Here is a 24,145-nt window from a genome sequence, read left to right as displayed (position 1 = left end):
GCACCTACACCCGCTCCGCGCACTCTGGTCACTAAGGTTAGAGAATCATTAATTTGATCAATTGCAATACTTCCCATCTAAAATGACACGTGGCATGTCTTTGGTGGTATGTTCTACTTCAAGTAAAGTAATACCGGTGGTACTTGATCATTTCTTTCAAAATGAAATTTGGTGTTTGTCGCTTTTCACAAAATCAGTTAAGGCAGTTAACACTCCCATTTGGAAGACGCAGGGTTACACATCCACGTGGCGACTACCCATGCCGCGAGATCAATCCAACCAAATCGAATTCCAACACGTGGCATTCCGACTAACCTGCGTCTTATTTTTGGAGAACAAGTACGTGATTTGGTTGGGACTTTCTAGGGTTTCGTTTCTTCTCTTCCTCATTGTTTCTCTGTTAAGTCGTAGCGAGGCTCAAAATGTTGGATGATTTTTAACGCAATTTCGTCTGTTTTGGTTCTTGAGATCTTGTCTTCAAAGAGTGTTTTTTGTTTAATGGAGACTGCAATTTTGCTTCATGTTTCTGATTCCACGCCTTTTTTTCTCTGATCTGTTCTTCAGCATTGTTGTCAATTCGAGGGGCTTTGGAGGTACTCAGCCCTTTAATCGTTTAAATTTTTTTTATTTCTTTTCTATTTTTGTTTCATGATTTGGAGTTTAATATTAGGTGTTTTTATTCATAATTTAGGGCTGAATATGTAATTCTGTTGATTTCAAGATTGTTTCACTTTGATGGATTTAGTTTCGATATTAGTACTTCTCTCTCTGTTGGATTGGTCTTTGTGTTTGTGGATTTCTCTCACCACCAATTGGCAAGCTAGTCCCGTGAAATTATAGATTTAGTCAATTAATATTCTGAGATTCCTTTTATTTAGCTCTAGGGAAGTTCCGCTAAGGTTTGGTTTTCTGCAATTCTGGTCTCTTTAGCACTAGAGAAGTCTGGAAGTTGATTTCGTAACTTATGGGATTTATAGAAAATCTATTTGTATAATTGGTGTTTGAGTAGGTGTGCACTCTTCAGTTGGCAAAATTAGTTGCTGAAAAGTTCTTGTTGAAAGATTTTAATAAAAAGGGGGAAAAAGTAAAGTTCAATAGGAGAGTTGTTGAACTGAATTCTGATTTTCTCATTAAAGTTGAAGCAAATATATAATACATCCTTTACAACAAGAATAACAAAAAAAATATTTGAAAAGAAGGATGAATCAACAGAGTCCTATTTTAAAGGAAGACTCAATTGACTAGAAACAATAATTGAAACTGCAAATGACACGTATGTTCTTTAGGCCCCCTCAAGATAGGCCACGAGTAGAGAGGCCAATCTTGTCTCTTAGCAGCAGGAACTGAGAACGTGGCAAAGGTTTGGTTAGGAGATCAGCAAGTTGGTTGGTAGAAGAAACGTGTGCCACACAAAGTAGATTAGATTGAACTTGATCACGGATAAAATGGTAATCCACTGCTACATGTTTCATTCGAGAATGAAACACAGGATTGGAGCTTAATTGAGTGGCACCAATATTATCACAGTAGACAACTGGAGAAGACGGCAAAGTCGCACCAAGTTCAGCAAGTAGAGAGCATACCCACCGAAGTTCAGCAGCAGTAGTAGCAACTAAACGATATTCCGCCTCTGTAGAAGAACGAGCAACAGTATGTTGCTTCTTAGAACTCCAAGAAATAAGATTCCGCCCAAGATAGACTAGGTAGGCACTAGTGGAAGAATAATCATCTTTATTGCCAGCCCAATCAGCATCCAAGAATGCATGAAGAGCATCAGAGAATCCATGAAGTGATAAAGGAGACTCACGATGTAGAAGAAGTCCTTTATCCAACGTGCCACATAAATACCATAAAATTCGTTTAACAAGTACCCAATGCTCGTCAGTAGGTTGATGCATAAATTGGGCCATCTTATTGACAGCAAAAGAGATATCAAGACGAGTGAGAGAGAGGTATTGCAGGCTCCCAACTACAACACAAAATTGAGAAGGATCTGAGAGAGGAGAGCCCGAGGTGATGGTGAGAGAGGAAGAATTTGTTGGCAATGGGGTAAGAACAGGGGTAGCATTTGCCATATGAGTCTTTTTAAGTAAGTCTTGGATATATCTTCGTTGAGAGAGCAATATACCATGGCGATGTGGAACAACCTCAACGCCAAGAAAATAAGAAAGAGATCCAAGATCTTTCAGGGAGAAGCGTTGAGCAAGGCAGGCAACAAATTGAGAAACTAGGTCATCACTATTACCAATAATTATGATATCATCAACGTACAACAGTCAAAACAAAAACATGTATGCCAGTGTTGAGAACGAAGAGAGAAGTATCTGAGTGAGAATTCTTGAAACCTGAATCCACAAGAAATCGACTTAGTTCATGATACCAAGCCCGTGGAGCCTGTTTGAGACCATAGATAGCTTTATGAAGTTACAGACATATGTAGGATGATCCGAATCAACAAATCCTATTGGTTGAGTCATATAAACATGTTCTGAGAGCCGGCCTTGAAGAAAGGCGTTGATATCGACTTGATGAAGAGACCAACCATTGCTTACCGAAATACTGAGTACTAGTCTTACTGTGGTAGGTTTAACAACCGGGCTAAAGGTCTCATAGTAATCGACATCGGGTCATTGATGAAATCCTTTGGCCACAAGACGAGCTTTAAACCGGTCAATAGAGCCATCAAAGTGTCTTTTAATTCGAAAGATCGATTTACAACCAACAAGATTAGTGATACCATCTAGAGGAACTAGCTCCCATGTCCCATTACGAACAAGAGCATTATATGCTTCAGACATAGCTTGACGCCAGTTATGATCTTTGAGGGCATGAGTCATGGAAGTAGGTTCAAGATCAGGTGGGGATGATAAGTGGGTGTGTAGGTTGAGCTTTTGAATTGGTTTACGAATATTATTTTTGGCCCGAGTAGTCATGCAATGTTGGGTGGTAGTTCGTGTTTCGGTGGATTGATGGGTAGGAGTTGGTGATTGTTGGATGGGTAGTGGGTGATGCTCTGTTTCTGTTTGATGTGCTGGTATCTCAGAGAGAAGTGAAGTGTCTTCAACAGGAGGCAGTTCTTGAGGGCGCGTTTCAGGTGGAGTAGTAGAAGTCAGCTGAGTTGGAGAAGGTAATGAAACAATGAGCACTGGGGGAATCCAAGTATCTATGGTGTTGGAGGTGGGGTGAGGTAGATGATCATGAAGAGAGGTGTACGGGAAAACTGACTCTACAAACTTAACATGACGAGAAACAAATGTTTTTGAAGTAGATGGTTCAAAACACAAGTAGGCACTTTGGGATAACGAGTATCCAATAAAAACACATGGTTTAGACCTTTGATCAAGTTTGTGAGATGTATATGGACGAAGCCAAGGATAACATAAACATCCGAAAATATTTAGTTTAGAATAATTTGGCATTTTGTGAAAAATTAATTCATCGGGAGATGATAGATTGAGCGTAGTGGTTGGTATCCTATTAATTAAATAAACAGCAGTAGCAAAGGCATGGGACAAAAAAATAATTGGAAGTGAAGCATGAGAAAGTAAGGTGAGACCGGTTTCAACAATATGGTGATGTCGTCTTTCTAAATAGCCATTATGTTCGGGTGTATGAGGTGACGTGGTTAAGTGTGCTATGCCATTTAGAGAGAGGTAATCTTTGAGGCCCATATATTCTCCCCCATTATCTGAATAAAGATTGATTATTTTGTGTTGAAAATAATTTTCCACAATGGCTTTGTAACGCTTAAAAATTTCTTGAACTTCAGATTTTCGTTTGAGTGGGTAAAACCATATGTATTTGGTAAAGTGATCAACGAAAATGACATAGTATTTGAAACCATTGTGCGATAAAATAGGTGAAGTCCATACATCAGAATAAACAATTTCAAGAGGTTGTGTAGAAGTAAGAGATGAAGTAGAGAAAGACAACTTATGACTTTTATTACAAAGACATGCATTACATGAGAATTCTTTTGACATAGGAGACAAAAATTCTAAATGATAACTTGATAGAATGTGTTTCAAATGGGAAAAACAGGATGACCTAATCGATGATGCCAATTTGAAGAAGTGGTTTTGACATTGGAGAAGGCAAGAATTGGAGAAGACATAGATTTATTAACCGGCCATTCATACACTCCATCCTTAGTGCTGCCCTTCAGAAGGATTGCCCCTGTGCGAAGATCCTTCACCTGAAAAGAATACGGGAAAAATTCAATTGAGGCATTATTAGTAGTGCAAAACTGATATATAGAAATTAAATTCTTTTTCATGGTTGGTACACAAAGCACATCATTCAGAGTAAAGGTAGTAGTGGAAGTTGGAAGAGAGATAGAATCAGTGTGGGTGATGGAAAGACCAGTGCCATCGCCAATCATAACGTCGTCAGAGCCAGTATAAGGTGCATGAAGGGATAAGTTGTTCAAGTTTGTTGTGATATGGTGAGATGCTCCACTATCAAGTAACCAAGCTGGATTGTTGAAGGCATTGTTAGCAGCATAATGAGCCTGTGGCTGCCAGGGTATTGCCGAAGTGTTTGGGTGTGAAGATCCTGTGTTGGATTGCTGAATTGGTACAAGCTGAAATGAAGGACATCGCTTGGCCGAGTGCCCTTGTATGCCACAGATCTGACAAAAACCCAAATATGGACGAGATGGAGGACGGTTGCTATGAGGTGGAGTACCTAAGTTGGTAGTCATGAGTGGTCGGCCAGAATTGGTAGGCGACGGGCACCAGCCCGCAGTGCGGTCGCCAGTTGTGGTTGAACTTTTGTGGGCGCCAAGTGGTATTTGTTCGATTGGTTGGATTGGCAGTGATAGGAAGATGTACATCAATCTTAATGTTTGCTTGAAGGGATGCTTCAAAAGATAGAAGTTTCTCATGAAGCTCATCAAAGGTAATAAATGTGTCTCGACCTTGAACAACACGAACAAGTTCTTTGTAGTCATCTCCCAGTCCATCTAAGATCTTCTCTGTAAGATCTTCCTCATCCATTGGTGCTCCTAGTATGGCAAGTTCATCTGCACGGGCTTTAATAGAGGGAAGAAAATCAGTGATGTTCATGGTACCTTTGGTGTGACTTTTGAGAAGATTCTTGACTTGTTTGATGCGGCCACGAGATGGTTTAGCATATGTATTGGAAAGAATAGTCCATGCTTCGCGAGAAGTGGTGGCTCTAGCAATGAAGGAGATAATTGTAGGAGACAGAGAACCAATGAGGGCATTAAGGATCAGTTGATCTTGTCGAACCCAGACATTGTAAGCTTGATTTGGTTCTGTAGAGTTGTTTGCAGTGAGTGTTTTTGGCGGGCAAGGTTTGGAGCCATCAATGTACCCAAGGAGATCATAACCGATGAAGAGAGTTTCAAACTGAAGCTTCCATGAGAGGTAGTTGGTAGAGGTGAGTTTGAGAGGAGCCTGTGCAGAAATATTGATTGTCAAGAGATGAAAGTCATTGGTGTTGAGAACAGTGGAGTGTACTGGAGTGGTTGGAATTTTGTTTGTAGTGGCCATAGTCACTGTTTGAGAAAGGCAAAAAAGTAGAAAGAGAAAAAAAAAAAAAATTAATGGGGAAGAGGAATGCACTGCTCTGATACCATAAAGTTCAATAGGAGAGTTGTTGAATTGAATTCTGATTTTCTCATTAAAGTTGAAGCAAATATATAATACATCCTTTACAACAAGAATAACAAAAAAATATCTGAAAAGAAGGATGCAGAGTCCTATTCTAAAGGAAGACTCAACTGACTAGAAACAATAATTGAAACTGCAAATGACACGTATGTTCTTTAAAAGGAACATAAGAAAAAAAAAATTCCTCTAGTTATATTCATTCTACCTCATCTAGACAAGCTAGAAATATAAGTTTCCTAAAATGTAAAATGGAGTTCTAGTCTTTGGGAAGCTAATTTTATAAACCTTCTTAGTTGTAATTGGTGTCAGGGCCGGCTAAATACAAGTTGAGGCCTAAGGAAAAATTTATAGATGAGGTCTTTTACTTAAGACACATTAATTTATATACAATAGCTTCAAAAGGACTGGTGTGGTGAAAGTAAAGTTGGTGTACTAATATAATTCTTTTAGTTTTCTTTTTCTTTTTTTAAACTTAGAAGCATAGTCACAAAATTGTCCGAATTTTTTCAAAAATTCATAAAATTCTCTGAATAAGGAACTAACTGATTAAACTGGTGAATCGATGAATTAATCAACAATTTATCAACAAATCACAGAATATAACCACATTTTTACCCTTCACCCTCAAAATTTTATGTCCTTCAATATTCGAATCTTAAAAATAAGATTGGATTTTAGTTAAAATCCCCAAAGTATCATTTTTATATTCCACTAAATTTATCTGATTTTTTGTTCCAAATTTTCATGAAATTATCCAAATTGAAGCCTGGACCTTTTGAATAATAATCGAATCCAACCTTTTTTACTAAGCTTCTACGTCCCATCGTTGTGGGATCTCTCTATTTTGTTTATTTGTTTTTGGAACTTCCAATTTCTAATGGACTGTCTAAGATTTTTTTGGGGGGAGAACTTCTAAAATGGTCTGGGACATAAAGAGGGGTTTTTATTTGAAAACTTCAATTGGTGGATGTAAAGAATTGTCTTGTTTTTTTTTAAGGTATCTGAGTTTGGGGGATCTCCTTATTTTTTTATTTTTTCTTTTTTTAAGATCTCCAAGCTCCAACATGGCAACATGCAAGGGCCTATTAAGAAAAAAAATTGAGTGCTTTTTTATTTTTTAGGAAATTTCAGTCCATGTGGATCTATCAAGTTGTATTTTTTAATAAAGATATCTTCTAACGTGGCAATGTGCAAAGGCCTGTTAAGAATATATATAAAAAAATACTCCCATGTGCAACCTTGACAGATTTTTTGGGGGGATTCCTCTCAACCGGGGACTTAGGCAAAAACCTAAGTTGCCTTACAGTTGAGCCGGGCCTGATTGGTGTGAATAGAACATTACCAAGTTGAATGAGTCCCTCGTTCGTTACTATGCACTTGACAACTATAGTCCTAATGGCATCTCAGGTTTGGTGGTGAAGAAGCCTAAGGAGTCTAAGGACATTGTAGGTGTTTGCATGGATTCTAATCCAAGCATCCTGAGGCTGAGTGCTTTTAATGTAACCATATTCCCCTCATTCTAGTAGTCATCTACTAGTCGGTAGATTATAATCCATTATATGAACCCATCACTCTCCATATTTATTGTTATAGAACTGTAGTAATTTATACTATTTTTTGAAATCCTGAACCCATAAATCCCATCTTTTTTTATATTTTTCCCAGTGACTTTGTCAAATTCAAGTGCTTATAGTGTTAGCTGTGAAGTATTGCTTGAACACATTCAAATAACTGTTAAAAGGTGTCATTGTAATTGCCATATTGTTTTCTTTATGTGACCTAAATTTCACATATTTCCCAGGAAATATTGATTATCACATACTTCCTTGCAGTAGCAGTCCTCTCAAGATTGCCCCAACATATGGATAAAACCTTATGGATCTCCAGTCTGGTTTTTTCTGGCCAACATGATGCCTAATTCTCTCATTTGTAGTGGACAGAGATGAATATCACTGCTCTCTTAACTTCTGCAGGCATCAACATAGGCCTGTGTGTGGTGCTATTGTCACTGTATTCTATTTTGAGAAAACAACCAGGAAACGTCGGTGTGTACTTTGGCCGGAGGCTTGCTCAAGAGCACATTGGACACAATGATCCCTTTTGCTTTGAGAGATTAATTCCTTCAGCTAGCTGGATAATGAAAGCTTGGCTATCATCCGAAGATGAAATTTTGAAAATTGCTGGCTTGGATGCTGTCGTTTTCCTCAGAATTATTGTTTTCAGGTTAATAATATCTCACTTTCCAAGAAAGATTATACCTGTACACCGCAAGTTTTTTGTTTATCATATGTTGCATCTTACTGGTAATGCTAGTAGACAGATGGGCAGGAAAATTTAGTTAAGTTTTCTTCATATGTTGCCAACTTTTGATATAAAAGAAAGAAGAGAGAATTATATCATAAAATTTTTAACATGGTTAATTTAGGAACATAGAGGATAGCATACTAGGCAAGGATGTAGCTGGCAGAGTGGTGATCCTAACTAAAGCATTATCAGGGAAAATTGAAAAACTTTCCATGCTTGGTGATAGCTCACATAAACTTGCTTCATCATGGTTGATAGGTTTCTTCGTTTCCCTTCCGAAATTCTAGCTTATTTTAGAGCAGGTATCAGTGTAGGAGTTGGCCCATGCTGCATGGTCAGAGCTTTCAGCTTCATGACTAATTTAGGGGACAAGGGAAAGAGATATCTAATAACAAATGATGTCTTGCTCATTGATTCTCCCTCAGTTTGAGCTAGTGTCACCTGGACTGATAATTTGGGTTTATTGCTGCATTTTGTTGAGACATTTGTTTTTGTTTTTTACAATTTGTGCCATTTTCATACTTATGTAGATGCTCAAGAAATCTCTACCGATGTTCAGATTTAGCATCTTGTTATGGAATTGTTGCACAGGGACATGGATTCTAGTATTGGACCTTCCCTAGTCAACAAATATTTTTCTTCTGATAAGTGCTATTCAACATATTTTGAACCCTGAGTTGTTTATGAAAGAATCGTAATGATAGTTATCTATAAATCCGGACTTTAAATTGCAAATATTCCTGTTCGTAGTAGAAAATCCTTCCAATGATGTTCTTGGGTTGTGCATCATTACTATGGGTTTGTTGAACAACGTAGTCAACTTATTGTTATGATTCTCTGATTGTATGGGATGAATGAGAGAGTTCATATAGGTTTCCATTGTTAACTTCCTATTCATTTGACACACCAGACTTGTTTTGAAGAATTGGTCCTTTTTTTTTTCTTCGTTAAGTAGAGAATTTATTAAAAAAGAACAGGAGGTTGATAGACCTGCCTACAGAATTGGGATACTTATTTTTTAAATGATTAGAAAACTTAGTTGTCTATAAATTTTGACTTCAAATTGCAAATAGTTCTTAGTAGGATCATGGAAATGTGCGCGCGCATAAGCTACTCCAACCAGAAGCAGAAATACACCACGTTTTCTGTATTTTATGTTTTGCATCTTTTTTACAATTTTTGTTTATTGATTAAATTGTAAACTATCATTTTCTAAATATTTGATCGTAGCCTTTGAGCTCCTCAGCAAGGAAATGTCTTGATAACTTTCAATTATAATTTATCAGTCAAGTGTAGAGCGTGCAATGTTGGTTTCTTGAGTTATTGGTAAGCATTGATTAGCATAACCTTGGGAACAGATTTATCATTTAGAAGTTCATCCTTGTGCACATTCACATGCGCATTCTCCACACTGTCTTTGCCAGCATAATTTTTGAACCTTTTTGGTTGTTTACATTTACTGACAATAGGTATAAATTTCATTTCGTACAGTATTCGGATCTTCTCCATTGCTGCTATCATCTGCATATTTCTAGTGCTTCCTCTGAATTATTATGGGCAAGAGATGGTTCACAAGAAAATTCCTTCAGAGTCATTAGATGTTTTTACCATTGCTAATGTGAAAGAAGGATCGAAATGGTATGACTTGAACTTCTCTTGACGGATCCTAATCATCAAAGTGAAGAACCATATCCTATATCTTTTAATTTTGACTAGTTTTTGAAGTTGTATGCACAAGCGTTTATGCATTTCTATGTTTCTTCTCATATTAGAAAGCTTTAGTTAAAATGCCACATATTTTTTCCCTCGTATCCACATAGTTGCTACTAAATATGTTCCGAGTCCAACTCATTTTATATTGAACTATGGGTGTGTTAGTATTCATAATTCAGTTTCCAATATTTTATATTACTGTTGCAGGCTTTGGGCACACTGTGTTGCCTTATATGTCATATCTTGTTCAGCCTGCGTTCTTCTATACTTTGTAAGATTACTTTACAATTGTGATTTTTTTTTTTTGTTTAGTTTCTTTTGTAAATGAATATCTTGAAAGACTGTTTATATGGATTTAGGAGTACAAGAGCATTGCTAGAATGAGGCTAGCACACATTACTAGATCTCCTCCCAACCCGAGTCATTTTTCAATTCTTGTTCGTGCCATCCCATGGTCGGCAGAAGAATCCTACAGCATCTCAGTAAAGAATTTCTTTTCAAATTATCATGCATCAAGCTACTTATCACACCAAATGGTTTATCGGTCAGGAACAATTCAGAAAATGATGGTGCGCAATTGTTGTAGATGCTTTTGTTTATTATATTTAATAAAGGTTAAATAAGTCATTTACATTATTTGTAGGAATTGGAACCTGTATCTGCTTGTGTTATTCATTTACGTATACTTATCTAATTTTCCAATATATTTTCCTATTTGATAGTTTATATCTGAAATTTATAATTTTTTATAGGAATCTATTATAAAAGAAATAGTGGTGCGCTCTTATTTGTTTTTCTTGGTGTATGCTTAACGACAACGCTCTACTCATTCATGTCCAATTCTTTTCCAACATCCACAAAGTGACATTAGAAGCCTGAGGTTACAGACAAAGTCAAAATCTTAATGGTGGAGAGTGTAATGTCTAGCTTGTCTACATCAAAGGCTGCAACCTATGTTACTTGGGGATGGCTGTTGGTATGGTCCAAAGTTAAGACTTTTCTTATTGATGCCAGTGCACCAGAACCAGACCAAGTTTTCCACCCTGTAAAAGGGGATGCATAGTATAAACATGGTTGTCAGGGAGGATGGTTGCATCATTCCCTTAAAGAAACCTTTGAACTCCCTTCGTACTTGTATGGACTGAACCTGCAAAGGTGCTGATGATCTACCCTCCGGAATCATCATGGTTTTATGATGTCCTTTAAGGAGTAAGAGAATAAAATTAATTGACCTGTCCCTCTAATTCCTCCTCTTTTCCACCAATATAGTTAAAGTAAAGATTTCCTCTAGTAGACTTTGCACTGTTAATGTTGGATATATCTAACAAAGCCTGTGAAATCCTTATGGCCTCCTCCTCACTTAATACCATTCTTTCTGTAGATTTTCTCCCTCTTTCCATAATTACCAACTTCTCTGTTACTGCACCCTGAAGGCTCCCACCTTGAAAGATCCGCTTTTTTATCTCTTGAAACTCTCTCATGGTTTTCCAGTCAAAAGATTTTTATTTTCTGCAGCGTGTTGTGTATATTTTCCTCCACTCTCGGGTATGTAATACCCCAGTTAAGCACCATGACCCTCTTATTTTCATAGTTCTCCCCCTCTTCAACAGATCTGTCTTTTGGAGTAGATGGTTGGTTAACATGGCCTCCTCTGCACGACCTCACTTCGATTCTTTCCACCCTTATAGGTGAAGGGGAGTGTTCAGTATATATTTTCCTCCATTCTCAGGTATGTAATACCCCAGTTATGCGCCGTGACCCTCTTATATTCATAGCTCTCCCCCTCTCCAACAGATCATTCCTTTGGATTAGTTGGTTGGTTAACTTCGCATAATCAAATCAAATTCACAAATGTTAAGATTTATACCCACGGTGCCATTCCTAAGCCCAAATTAAGGAGTGAATCAGGTTTGGCAGAAACTTAGGTAAACAAATTTTGAAAAGATCTTTACAACATTGAGGGAACCTTGGAATTCTTTACCCTTTCTTTCTGTGTCTTTCATTTCCTTAATGATTCCAAATTATCCTTCACTTTTGTAAGCCCATATATGCCCTCTGGTGTCTTTAGGATTAGCCTCTCATTCTAGTTTAATTCTACATTATTATTTCATTTACTAATTCTCTTAAACTGCTCCTCCAACTTTCCTTAATCTCCCTGTCCCTTACCACTTCCCTCTGTCTGTCACTCGTAATGCATCTCACTTAGATTGACGATTTCACCTTCTCTTTTATTGCATAAGTTGTCACACACCATATATCCTTCTTGGAAGACTTTCATTTGGATTTTCTTTGGAAGCTGGCAATGACTCTGCCGTCACTGCTGATCTAGATTCCATGTAGGCGAAGCGGGTCCCATTCCCTAAATCTGGAATGGCCTTTTTACTTATTACCTGTTTGGCACCTCAGCAGTAACAATCATTTTATATTTAGTATATTGAAAAGGTGGGATACAGACATCCACAACCACTTTGTAAGCTAAATCTCCAAGCTTCCCAAGGAAAACCATCCTATTTATGCTTGGAACAATTACATTCAGAACTGCTTTTTTTCGCCTTCTAATTAATGCATTACCATTTATATATCGTAGGTAAAAACTATCATTGTATTCAGTGATAGATTAATAGATTGTATGCGATTATATGGTGATTAATTTATTGAACACGGTTTTTGATTCATTGTCTACTATCATAAAGCTACGTGATTCTTTATAATTATATCTTTTATGTAGGTCTGGGATATTTTTCAGTTTCTACCTTTTAGGCGCATTACTGGGGCAAAACTATTTTCATTTGCAGAATCCTGCCCTTTAACTTCGGCATGGACAGAAACCCTTCTTTTGGGTGTTCTTTGATGTTTAGCTATTCTTTGTTTGCAGAATGATGCAGAAAAGATGTATAACAAGCTTTCACAAATTACAACCACTTCTACTGGACAGACTTGTGAACCATGTCTAATAAGATGTGGCCTCTGTGGAGGAACAACAAATTCTTTCAAGATACTACCTAATGAACCTCCACATCTTGAGGAGAAACCTAGCCTTGACCACTTGGATTCAGATACAAGAGAAAAGGTCAGTATGCTCCATTTGAATTCAGTGTCCAAATTTAATCTAGTGTGTATTTATTATATTTGCATACTTGACATGTAGTTTGTGCTGGTTGGATCTGTTTAAATGTATTTTGATCTACTTTTTTGAAGTGATTTTTCTTGCTGAGCATTAAATTCTGGATTAATTTGATTCACCTTCTAAGAGTGATTTCACCTTGATAATTTCTAAATAGTAGTGTGTTTTGCCATAAACATTGTCAGTCTTACAACCGAGATTAACTAATCTTACGGTCTTACCTGCCTTCTTTGGGAATTAATAGTCTTCTTTTCTCAAATGACTAAAAACCATAATTGATAAAATGATATTAGTTTGGGATGATTGACTCAAATCTCTCCTGCTTTAGGCAGGTTGGTAAAAGCCTCATTTGAAGTGCTTGTTTGTCTTATTTTGGTTCTATTATTTATAAAGAGATGAGGACAATTGCCATATAATAAGAGCAGAGTTGAAGACATTTGCCTTAATGGACAGCATGGATAGCTATATATATATATATATGGGGACAAAAAAATTGACAATGTGTTTTGGAAATATGGGTTAGAAGTTTCAGAATGGGCTGATTTTTTGTGAGGATGATCTCTATGGTGAGGAGATCATCCTCTCAAAAATCAGCCCATTCCGAAACTTCTAACCCCAGTTTTACAAGTTGGGGATGATCTCTATGGATTAAGCCCATTCTGAAACTTCTAACCCATATTTCCAAGACATGTCAATATTTTTGGCCCTTGAATAGACATGTTTTGCTGAGATGAGCCATGAGCATTATTATGTATCTCGATTGTCCAATAGTGTCTTGCTCTTTCATGCAGGACTGTGCTGCTGCATTCGTTTTCTTCAAGACACGCTATGCTGCTGTTGTTGCTTCACAGATTCTTCAATCATCAAATCCAATGTTATGGGTCACTGACTTGGCTCCAAAACCACACGATGTTTATTGGTCAAACCTTTGGATCCCATATAGGCAACTTTGGATCCGTAAGATTTCAACTCTTGTGGCCGCAACTGTTTTAATGTTTCTGTTTCTTATCCCTGTTGCGTTTGTACAAGGCTTGAGTCAATTAGAACAGTTGCAACAAATGTTCCCATTTCTGAAGGGTATTTTAAAAAAGTAAGTATCCTCTGTGATTAAAATTTTACGTTCTAACTGTGTTTATTATTTCCAAATCCTAAATGAATGCTCCTTTCGAAGTCTTTGGTGGACTTGAATTTCTGTTAAACTGTTATATACAGAGTGTGCAAATTGTTTGTTACTACTGCAGATTGACACTGTTTATTTTCCTTTGTATTCGGGGTTTCACACAAATTTCATTGTAAATTTGTAAATAGAATTTTTTATGAAAAGAACAAAGAGAAAGAAAACAACTAGGAAGAGACTCCCTGGAATGTGATCCTTTATTTTCCCCCGCTCACCTAATAATTAGCTAGATTCTTGGGAATAATATGAGCAAAAGGATAACATCCCTTTACAAGTAATAGAATTTAAGAATAATCCTCAATAATTAAAGGACCTTTGGATGCAGAATGGAAAAACTTATTTCTTGCCATAATTCTTTTATTTGGCTTATCAGAATCCTTCCTTTTTACCAGTTGGCCCAGATAATGCAAAATAATGATTTTTCATTATGACCTCAAATCACCCCTCAAACACTTGCCAACCAAGTTTTTAAATTTTGATTCGCGACATTTGGAAATGGAAATATTTTGCAGAATTTTTGTAAAATTGTTTAACTATGGAAATACAATGCCAACAGAGAATAAAAATCAATTTTTTTTGGGTGTACACAACATAAAATCATACTCACAGGTACTAGAAAGATGAAGAAATTAGGTAGAAAATATTTGGATTACTAAAACTCAGCAAGAGAAACAGGCTTTCTCCAAAAAATGTCCACCCGAGAAGCTTTCTGGTTTCTTTCAATACTCAAATCAATGATCCCCTCTACCCCCACAGATTTTGACTCTTAAACAGGGAAAACAAAGCATTACTTCCACAACTACCCTTAGTGAGTCATACATTATGTAATTACAATGAAAACACAAGCTATTTTAAAATGCATATAAACTAAAAGCTACATTCATAGTGGCACGGTTCTTATGTGTCCACACATGTAAGTTTGCGATTGGGCCATGGTCGATGGGGCTCATGAATTGCCAAGAACTTGACCTGTCCAGTAGTTGATGCCATATGCATCCAGAAGCTTCCTGCATGTCTTCTTCTGTTCACTTTCGTGTATCCAAGTTATCTCCGAACATTTTGAAACAAATGGGCACAAACTGAAACATTCATTGGAACTTCGATTCTAGGCATGTTTTGTTTTGAAATGTTCAAATAGTGGTATGTATTGTCAATATATTCTGAAATGGTATGATACTTTAAACCATGGTTAGATTGGCATTGGTCTGTCAGTAACTTAGCATATCCTTCTTGTGCAGGAAATTTGTAAATCAGCTTGTGACAGGTTACCTACCAAGTGTAATTCTAATGTTATTTCTATACAGTGTCCCTCCAACAATGATGTTATTTTCAGCTGTGGAAGGGAATATCTCTCGTAGTGGCAGGAAAAAGAGTGCATGCTACAAAGTTCTGTACTTCACAATCTGGAATGTTTTCTTTGTTAATGTTTTGTCAGGATCTGTCATTAGCCAGCTACATGTCATTTCCAGTCCAAAAGACATTCCAACACAACTTGCGAAAGCTGTACCAACGCAGGTGATTATTTACCCTGGTTTTGTGTCAAAGTTAAATGGGTATTTAACTTTGAGTGGTTTTCCTACCTTCATTAAAATTTTACTTACTGTCTTATTAGGTTATCTTGAGGTGAAAATTGAATCTATTATTTCCTTTTTATCAATAAATTGATTTGAACCTATCGTTGTTAAGAAAACTGTCGATTATAACAATGTGTAAGTAAGTGCTATAAGTTATTTCTAAATAATTAAGTCATCGATGTGTGCTGTTATATATAATGCTAATTCGAAATATATTAATTAATATCACATATAAGCATGATGGAAAATTTCGTAAATATCTAGTTTTTGTTGTGCTAATGTCTAAAAGTGAAAAGATCTTTTTTTGATCAATACACATAGATTGATGATTTGTAAATCTTAATGGTTGTTTGTTTTTCATATGGAAAAGGAAAATTATCTTTTGAGAATACTTTCCTATTGGTTCTCATTTTTTCACATGAACTATGAAATTGGTTAGGAGGGAAGTTGGGTTGTGAAATTCATTTTGGAGGGAAATTGAAAGCTATAAATATGAGCCCAATCTTCCCTTATTTCTCACTCCATGTCTCTCTCTTTGAGAGCTCTTATTGACCATTTATTTGGTTATAGTGGAAAAAAAATATTTTAATATGTAATGTAAAATAAAGAAAAAAAGAAAAAAAGAAAAAGAAAAAGAAAAAGAAAGAGGGAATAAGATAGGAGCTCGTAAAAAATGGGTAGTGTAGTAGATTTTTTCGGATCTCCCACTCTCCTCGAGATTTGTATTGTTGATGATGATTTGATCCTCGAATTGCATGTTGACTTTCCACTTTCTCTGGTCTTCTTCTTTGACTTGACTATCTTCTCCATTGGTCTCACCTGGTGTTAGTCTAAGGGCCTTCGATGATTAAGTTAACTTGAGAAAAAATGCTAAGTAAGGAGAAGAAATTTAGAAGCAGAGTAGTGTTGTGTGTTTTGACTTACCTTGGAGTGGAAAAAGTCTCCCTATTTATAGAATTAGCTCATCAATCTTAGAGCATGTAACATTTTCCCATGATTTTTATCATTAATAACCCATAATATCATTATGACCATAATGACCCATTTTTTCTTATCTCATAATGGCTTTATAGAACCACTATCTTGGTTCATATGGCCTTAAAGCTCTACTCTCTTGACTTTTGTAACTGACAAGAGAAGTGGCTTTTGCTCTACAGTTGATTTAACCTGGTGACTGTTCAATTCTTTGAGTTGACTCAGTTGTGTTATGTATCTGAGGTTGGTTATGTCAATGTTACAATTCTTACTTTTGCTACTACCCGAGTAGCTGCAAGTTATAGTATTTTGATAAAGAGCTTGACTTTCCTTGAGGGATTGACCTATGTATTACATTAGGGGGATGGCTCCTTCAAGAGACTGAATTGTCTCTTAGAGAATTTATATGGGATTGGCTCCTTGAGGAGGCCAAACCATATTATATTAATGAATGTAGGGGTTGACTCCTTTGGGACTACGAACCAATTAATGATAGCAATCGAAGGGGTCGGCTCCTAAGGGAGGCCGAATCTCCTTGTTATTTGGATGGGTGAAGGGGTTGGCCCCATGATGCAAGACCAGTGAAGGGAGATAAGAAAATGAAATTTGATTTTGGAAAATAGGGAAATCTGGTTGGGGATTGGGTTAAGGATTTGGGCGACAATAGGACAGATAAGAAAATGAAATTTGATTTAGGAAAAATAGGGGATTTAGGGTATTTGGGTATAGAGTAGATTTGGTTTAGGAGATTAATGAAATTAGTGTTAAAGAAAGTGGAAAATGATTAAATGGTAAAACAATTTGTAGGTTTCAAAAATCAAGAATCAAGAATCAAGAAAGGGGTTTTAAGAATTAAGAATTCAAGATTTCTTGAAAAAAATTAAGAAAACAAAATTTATGGGTTAGGTTCTTGAAAGGATTAAAAGTTTCTTGATCTCTCAGAAATAAATAAAATAGAAAAGATGGATTGAAAGAGATAGAGGATAAGAAGAAAATAAAAGAAAGAAAAAAAAAAATGATATTTACCTTGGAATCACCCTAACGATTTCCATGGGATCAACCATGTTGAATGCACCAACATTCAAAGAAAACAAAAACTTCTTGTTTATTTCTTTCATTCTCTATAAATAAACCCTAATACAATCTATATATAAAGAAAATTAATAAATAGTCCTAATAAAACTAAAATACCTAATTTTCGTAACTTTCTCTCTCCTAAATTTTCAACCCTAATAAACTTAAAAAAAACACGTCCTAAAGTTACCAAACTGCCCCTAAATATTATACTAAGACCATGGGCTAATAAAACATGAAAATAACCCAAAAAAACATAAAAATAAATCCCTAAAACAACTCAAAACTATTAAAAAAAAAAAAAACTAATGTAAAATAATATCGATGATAATTAAGTGAAAACCTAAATAATTACAATTTTTAGTTGGAACCCTCGACTATTTACTTGATTTGTGTTCCGCGTTACTCCAAGGGAGGCCAAACCTCCTTAAGGTTTGAGAGGGTGAAGGGGTCGGCTCCAATAGGGAGGCCGAACCTCCTTGTATGTTTGGCAACAGTGTAGGGGTCGGCTATATGGGGAGGCCGAACCTCCTTAAGGTGTGGTTTCAGTGAAGGGATCAGATCCTCTAGGCTGAACCGAATGGGTATGGGTTGGACCCGTGGTGCCGAGTCATTCTAGTTTGGATCGAGTTGTAATGCTATATATTCTAATCCCTAGGATCAAATATTTTTGGTTCCTACAAATAGCCACACAATTGGCCTAATGGGTTTCAGACCTGAACGGGTACCTAGTGGGACCAAGGGGCATCAAAGTGGTTTCTAGCCTCAAATTGGTGCTTGGAAACGGTTGCCTCAACTAGTCTTAACATGAAGATTGTTTCCAAGAGATTTGGTGTCTTAACAGTTCTCTGAATTGTTGAGACACTTATCTATTTGATAAAAGCATAACAATGGATCGGATTCCCTTATCCCCCACATAGAGAGGGTTTGGGTTTAATCTCCCAATGAATCTCGAGGAAAACTTTTAATTTTATTGTCTTTCCTATTCTATCTCCCTTTCCAAGAATACCCCTCCAAATTTATTGCCTTCCATTTCTACCCCCTTAATCCCAAAGAAGATGTTTGTACTGGTAGGCACGGGCAACCTCTAGTCTATGCAAAGAGGCAAGTTTCAGTCTAAAATAGTATCAAAAAATGTATATCCCTCTCTCCCTGTCTATTAAGTTATAATCTATCCTTTTAATTTGGGCAAAAGAGACATTGTGTATTAGAAGGTTTGAGTGACAGGTTCTCTTCAATGTTCATGCAAACATTGAGAAAACTAATAGTTTCAACGAAACTGGGTTATATGATATTCTGAGGGTAGATTCACTAGAACCCAATTGCACCTTTGTTTTTCTTGTGCAGTGGGGGTGTCTGCTATCCATAAGACAGTGTAGATCACTACATTCCTCGTAGAAATTTCTAGTTCCCTCTTCTTTTTTCTAATTTTCTCCTCCCTTACCCATTCAATTTCAACAGCTGATTTCTTTTGACCCATACATGATATGTTGTGAGTAATGCAAGACTTAAGATGTTAAGAATTGTCTGCAAAGAGACTCCAATTGGGTCTGGAGTTGTTGGATCTTGCAGATGGGGTTAACCATCACTCACCAATCCTCTCCTGTATAAGAAGAGGGGGGGTGGCTTTGACATCTACTCCAGTTGTTCTGCTCTAGAAATGCTTGATAAGAGAAGGCCTAAAAGCTCATTTTCTCAGAATCTCTACACTGTAACAGTAGCCTACTTAAGAATCCTGAGACTCTGCCCAAGTTCCCAAGTCATTTGTGCAGGATAAAGAATATCATAGAAAACCAATCTAACAAGGAGACTGGTAAATGTGCCTGTATCCGATACTGGTACAAATTTCCAGACACAGTGGCTCCCACAAACACAATACATCAATAAGTCTGTGCAGTTTCTACCATGTGTCAAACAATATAGGGAAGCCTACAGTTGGAGGAGGTTGTATAGAAATGTAGTTTGATTAGCTGATGTACATTTGAATTTAGAACACCATAAAATAACTAAAATGACATAGTCGAATCATTAGAAAGTTCCTCTGGAGTACACATGGGTATTGCATGGTGTCTAACATGGAAAAATCTTACAAAATGGAGTGTCCTAACATACTAAGGTAGCCCATTAGCGAAGAAAAAAATATGGTATTCATACATCTTAATTCCTCTTTTCTTCTTGATTTTGGAGTAATTCATTTATCTGTTAATACATGCTGACCCGTGTATACTAGATCAGGGAAGTATTCCTTTTACCCAATGATTGAACATTAAAACTAGTCCTTGTGGAAAAACTTTGTAAGTATCAAACATGTATTATATAGGCAATCTCAGTAGGGGGGTCATGTACCTTGCCTATGCCAAGTGCTGCAAGCTTTCAATCTTGAAGTGAGACTTTGGATCAAGTCCAAGGATCCCAAGGAAATTGTTACCTTAATCCCTTGCACATTTTAGATGATTCAACTATCTTCAAGAAGCATTTACACCACCTCTAAGCTTTGATTTGTATTTAATTAAAATAATTTCAGTCATTTTAATGCACGAGGAAATTTAGAAATTCCAAAAATTTATGTTAATGTTAACCTTCGTTATCAGAATCACTCACTTCCTTGCATGTCATTCATGAGAAATATGCAGCCCTTTTTATTTTGATAGACAAGAGGGTGAAGATGAGTTTCAAGCCCAGTTTATAACTGATAATAAACTTCTATGATATAATTTTAAGTTACAGAACTTCTTACTCAATTATGTTTATTCGATATGGTAACTCAATTCAGGAAGGCTTTTGAGTCCCTAGCATTTTGTTTTATAGGCAGAATATGACACTTTAATTGTTTTTCGTTAATCTAATGATTGTTATTATTTTTTAAATGTGTGCAGGCTACTTTCTTCATCACTTATGTTCTGACATCTGGTTGGACAAGTTTGTGCTCTGAAGTCATGCAACTTTTTGCTCTTGTATGCAACTTGTTCTATAGATTCGTACTATGGAGTAAGGAAGGTCCATCCAACTTGACCACATCCTTTCCGTACCACACAGAAGTACCAAAAGTCTTACTGTTTGGACTCCTTGGTTTTACTTGTTCCATCTTGGCACCTTTAATATTGCCGTTCTTGTTGGTTTACTTCTTTCTGGGTTATGTAGTATACCGTAATCAGGTGAGTGATATTTCTCTGATGATAATTGCTTTCATTTCTAGGAACGAGTGTGCATCGAGATCTATCTATACCTCCTGTGTACATATTCTTGTGCTATGCATTATTTGTGCTTTCATTATTTTCTGTCTATGGTGTATTCTTACCAACTCAGACTTGAAGATATGTTCATGTGTTCCTTTTTTAGCAGAATAAGTTTGTTCTAATAGTAATCGTAAGCAGTTTTAATGGCAAAAATATCCTTGGTTGTGCTTCTGTTCACTTTGTTTTGTATGTTTTCCTCTGATATCCATGAGAGTAGTTGATGTAGGATGGAAGCATAGAAAGTAAAAATATGAAGATGAGATAAAAACGATCAGATGGGAAGTACAATCACTCTACCTCTAGGATTTACAGTAACCTTAGGTCTTCCGATACTATGAATCCTGAATATCATCAATAGAAAATAGGACAATGACAGATACTTCCATTCTTCTGCGAAAAATAAGTAATACCATAAGGCAACTTGATAGCAGCTTTTAGGATTATCTTACTATATGGGATCCTTCTCTTAAGTTCGTCTTTGATTGGAAGATTCAGTTGGACATGGTAGAATTCATGGTACAGAAACCTTTGGTAGATGTACCAAGGTTTCTGTACCAGTTGTGTGGATTTGTACTTATAAACCATAGATACTAGGAAACCTGGTTCCCCATGTTTTCCCCTACAATACCTACATTTCTCTTCATATGTTCACGGATCTTAATAACTAATTAGTATTTGAATATGCCATTTTTGTGAGGTGGTAAAGTCTACGTGTGGTAATACCACAGACCCCGATAAAAAAAAAAACCTACTAGCACAATGTGAGTCATTTACCGATCCCATTCTCATGCATGATTTATTGAAGCAGGAAGCATTACTAAGATGATGGACAGACTGGTATGGGTATCCATTTCTTGATGGATCGCCTTCAATTTAAGTGTAACCTGAGATCCATTTTTTGATGGCCCCTTTCAATTCAAGCATATCTTTATCAAGTCAACAAATCTTGAAATTTATGCAGCTTAGATAAGAGAAAAATCTATAACTCTAAAAAATGAGGACTAGAATATTCATCACATCCATCTCCAATTTCATTTCCACTCTTTTAAATGAAAAATATAAGCTGGCACTTTTGACAAAAGTCCCAACTATATTTTAAGAACTCCTTTGCAAACCCCTTGATAGTCTTGCTCACCTCTATTTTGTGGAAATCCTACCCTAAAAGGGTGTCAGGCAGTATGATAGAATGCGGACATGACATGGGACAAGAAATCCATGGCAGGTCATCTAGAGATGCATCCTCGTGTTAATTTGTTTCTTTGTTAAGAGGACCACATTGGTTGGATAAGTTTATTTCTGCCTATGTTTATGGTCTCGTATAAAAGGGTGAAGAACCTGTGTTGGGTTTTGGCCCTCCGCGGGACTCTAGTGTGATTCTTCCCATTTTTTTCTCTTTTTGCAAGATATTGATTAGCATTTATCTTAAAGTATGAGTTCTACACTTTCTGATTATTTTCTTGAGGATTTAACACACCAACACAACACTATAAGTGATATTATTGCATTAAGGAATGCTCGCGAATGCTCCACTTTATTCAAATTACCTTGCAGATGCTTAATGTATACATTCCAAAATACGACACGAGTGGAGAGATATGGCCTATTGTGCACAACAGTACAATATTCTCATTGGTGCTAGCACAAATAATCGCTCTTGGAGTATTTGGAATAAAAAAATCGCCAGTCGCATCAGGCTTCACCATTCTTCTGGTTATATGCACACTCCTATTTAACGAGTACTGCAGACAACGGTTTCATCCCATATTTAAGAGTTTTTCTGCTCAGGTAACAAGCAAAACTTAATTTCTTCTGCCTTATACAAGTAAACATTTTTCGCCTAGTTTTATATCTTGCTTGTCTACAGGATCTTATTGAGATGGATCGGCACGACGAGCTTTATGGGCGGATGGAAGAGATTCATCAACAACTGCAATCAGCCTATTGTCAATCTGCATTGACATCAATATGCAAGTCCGAGGGCTCAAGCCATTGCAGGGACATGGACAACACCCGAGATCCAGTGGACTTAACGCCAGGTTTGGCTCACCCGACACTTGGCAGACTCCCTCTATCTGGTATCCAATGAAATAATTACTGTCTATGGCCCTCACATTTCAGGAGAGGAAAGCTCGAGAATAAGTGAATCTTGGCCTGTACGTTGCAGCTTGGAAAGAGAAGATGCTAGCAACCTGTAGAATGGCGTATTTCCTTCATGTATATATATAATTCATTGTTTTTATCGTGCTGAACCTTCATTCGTTCCTTCATATCACAATCATGTATTGATGGTGCTCAATCATCATAGAAAATGTCTGATACTACAATGCTTGGGGTTTGCTGTTTTCTGAGGCCTTTAACAGATTGAGGGAGTCATCTATCTCAGCCAACATGATTACATGAGATGTCTGGCCATAATATCCAGTGCTTATCGCGCATACAAACGGGTTCAAAGGTTCAATCTTTTTTTCTTTCTTGTGAAATTGAGATTAGCTTATTTTTCTCTTGTTTATGGTAACATTGAGAGAGAGAGAGAGAGATTTAACTTAAAAATTCTAGAACAAGGGATACTTCTGCAAGGGAACATACTGAACACTTTCTGAATATAATTCGTTTCATAGGAATATGTTTATGACATGATGAGTTATTATTGAAATATTTCTTGAAAACTATAATGGAAAATAAGAGGATGAGAGTATATAATCTGTTTGATTATAATAACACATTATACTATTTGATATATATATCAAATAGTATATAGGCACAAAACCACAATAGTGTTAACTCTAAAGATAGCTTGATCCTTAATGAATGTGTGTGTTTTGTTTATCAAGTCTCTTCATATAAGGTCCTCAGTTTAAGATTATGGTATCTATGCACCCTGATAAGGGTTTGATATATGTGTAATAAGTGAAATTTTAAACACATGGGGTACCTCTCAATCCCTTATGGTATATACATTTTTTTAGTGCAAAATTTTTATTTTTTGTGAATCTTTTGATGCTTTTTTTTGTATTTAGAATCATTTTTATAAAATAATGTAAAGTTATTAGATTAAAAAAAACTTTTTTCTTTTCTATCTTTAGTCAATTGATTTTTTGGTAAGTTGTTTGGCTATTTCTGTATTTTGGATGATAAGTTAGAATATCAACTCTTAAAAGACAGTCTCACCTAGTAAAGGAATGAGAAATCTCAAATGTATGGTACAATCTTTAGCTAGTTAAGTTGGCAAAACTATGCTCCTATGCTTAGCTAGGTGAAGGTCACCGTGCCCACCCATGCATGCATGTGTGCATAATTCTCGCTTGGGCACTTTTGAGGCTAGGTTACTTTGC

General features: G+C 36.4%; 1 protein-coding gene across 4 annotated transcripts; it reads left to right on the top strand.

The window, feature by feature from the left end:
• The first annotated feature begins 236 nt into the window (after nt 1-236).
• On the top strand, nt 237-23,517 carry LOC147409377 (hyperosmolality-gated Ca2+ permeable channel 2.1-like). Of its 4 annotated transcripts, none has more exons than XM_086428260.1 (12): nt 239-593; nt 7,472-7,859; nt 9,432-9,578; nt 9,861-9,924; nt 10,013-10,222; nt 12,529-12,723; nt 13,569-13,867; nt 15,193-15,469; nt 20,454-20,732; nt 22,365-22,598; nt 22,678-22,849; nt 22,932-23,516. In XM_086428260.1, the coding sequence occupies exons 2-12, from the start codon at nt 7,579-7,581 to the stop codon at nt 23,006-23,008; spliced, it is 2,235 nt and encodes a 744-aa protein (XP_086284386.1). In that variant the 5' UTR covers nt 239-593; nt 7,472-7,578; the 3' UTR covers nt 23,009-23,516. The 4 variants fall into 4 exon arrangements, with proteins under 4 accessions (XP_086284395.1, XP_086284386.1, XP_086284366.1 ...); XM_086428240.1 differs by having other exon boundaries at nt 7,469-7,859; XM_086428250.1 differs by having other exon boundaries at nt 7,438-7,859.
• Nucleotides 23,518-24,145: the final 628 nt, after the last annotated feature.

This window comes from Akebia trifoliata, chromosome 2, assembly GCF_017979445.1.
Source record: "Akebia trifoliata isolate Shusen 1 chromosome 2, ASM1797944v1, whole genome shotgun sequence".
Taxonomy (NCBI): Eukaryota; Viridiplantae; Streptophyta; class Magnoliopsida; order Ranunculales; family Lardizabalaceae; genus Akebia; species Akebia trifoliata.
The sequence above is the reverse complement of the archived record's forward strand: the minus strand, read 5'-3'. Positions and strand labels throughout refer to the sequence as shown.

What these genes read in the sequence shown, in the direction of transcription:
- LOC147409377 (XM_086428260.1), top strand. Translation starts at nt 7,579, where the DNA reads ATGAATATCACTGCTCTCTTAACTTCTGCAGGCATCAACATAGGCCTG. An exon ending in ATGTAGTATACCGTAATCAG is followed by an intron (nt 20,733 to 22,364) that starts GTGAGTGATATT and finishes ATTACCTTGCAG; the next exon opens with ATGCTTAATGTATACATTCC. An exon ending in TTAAGAGTTTTTCTGCTCAG is followed by an intron (nt 22,599 to 22,677) that starts GTAACAAGCAAA and finishes GCTTGTCTACAG; the next exon opens with GATCTTATTGAGATGGATCG.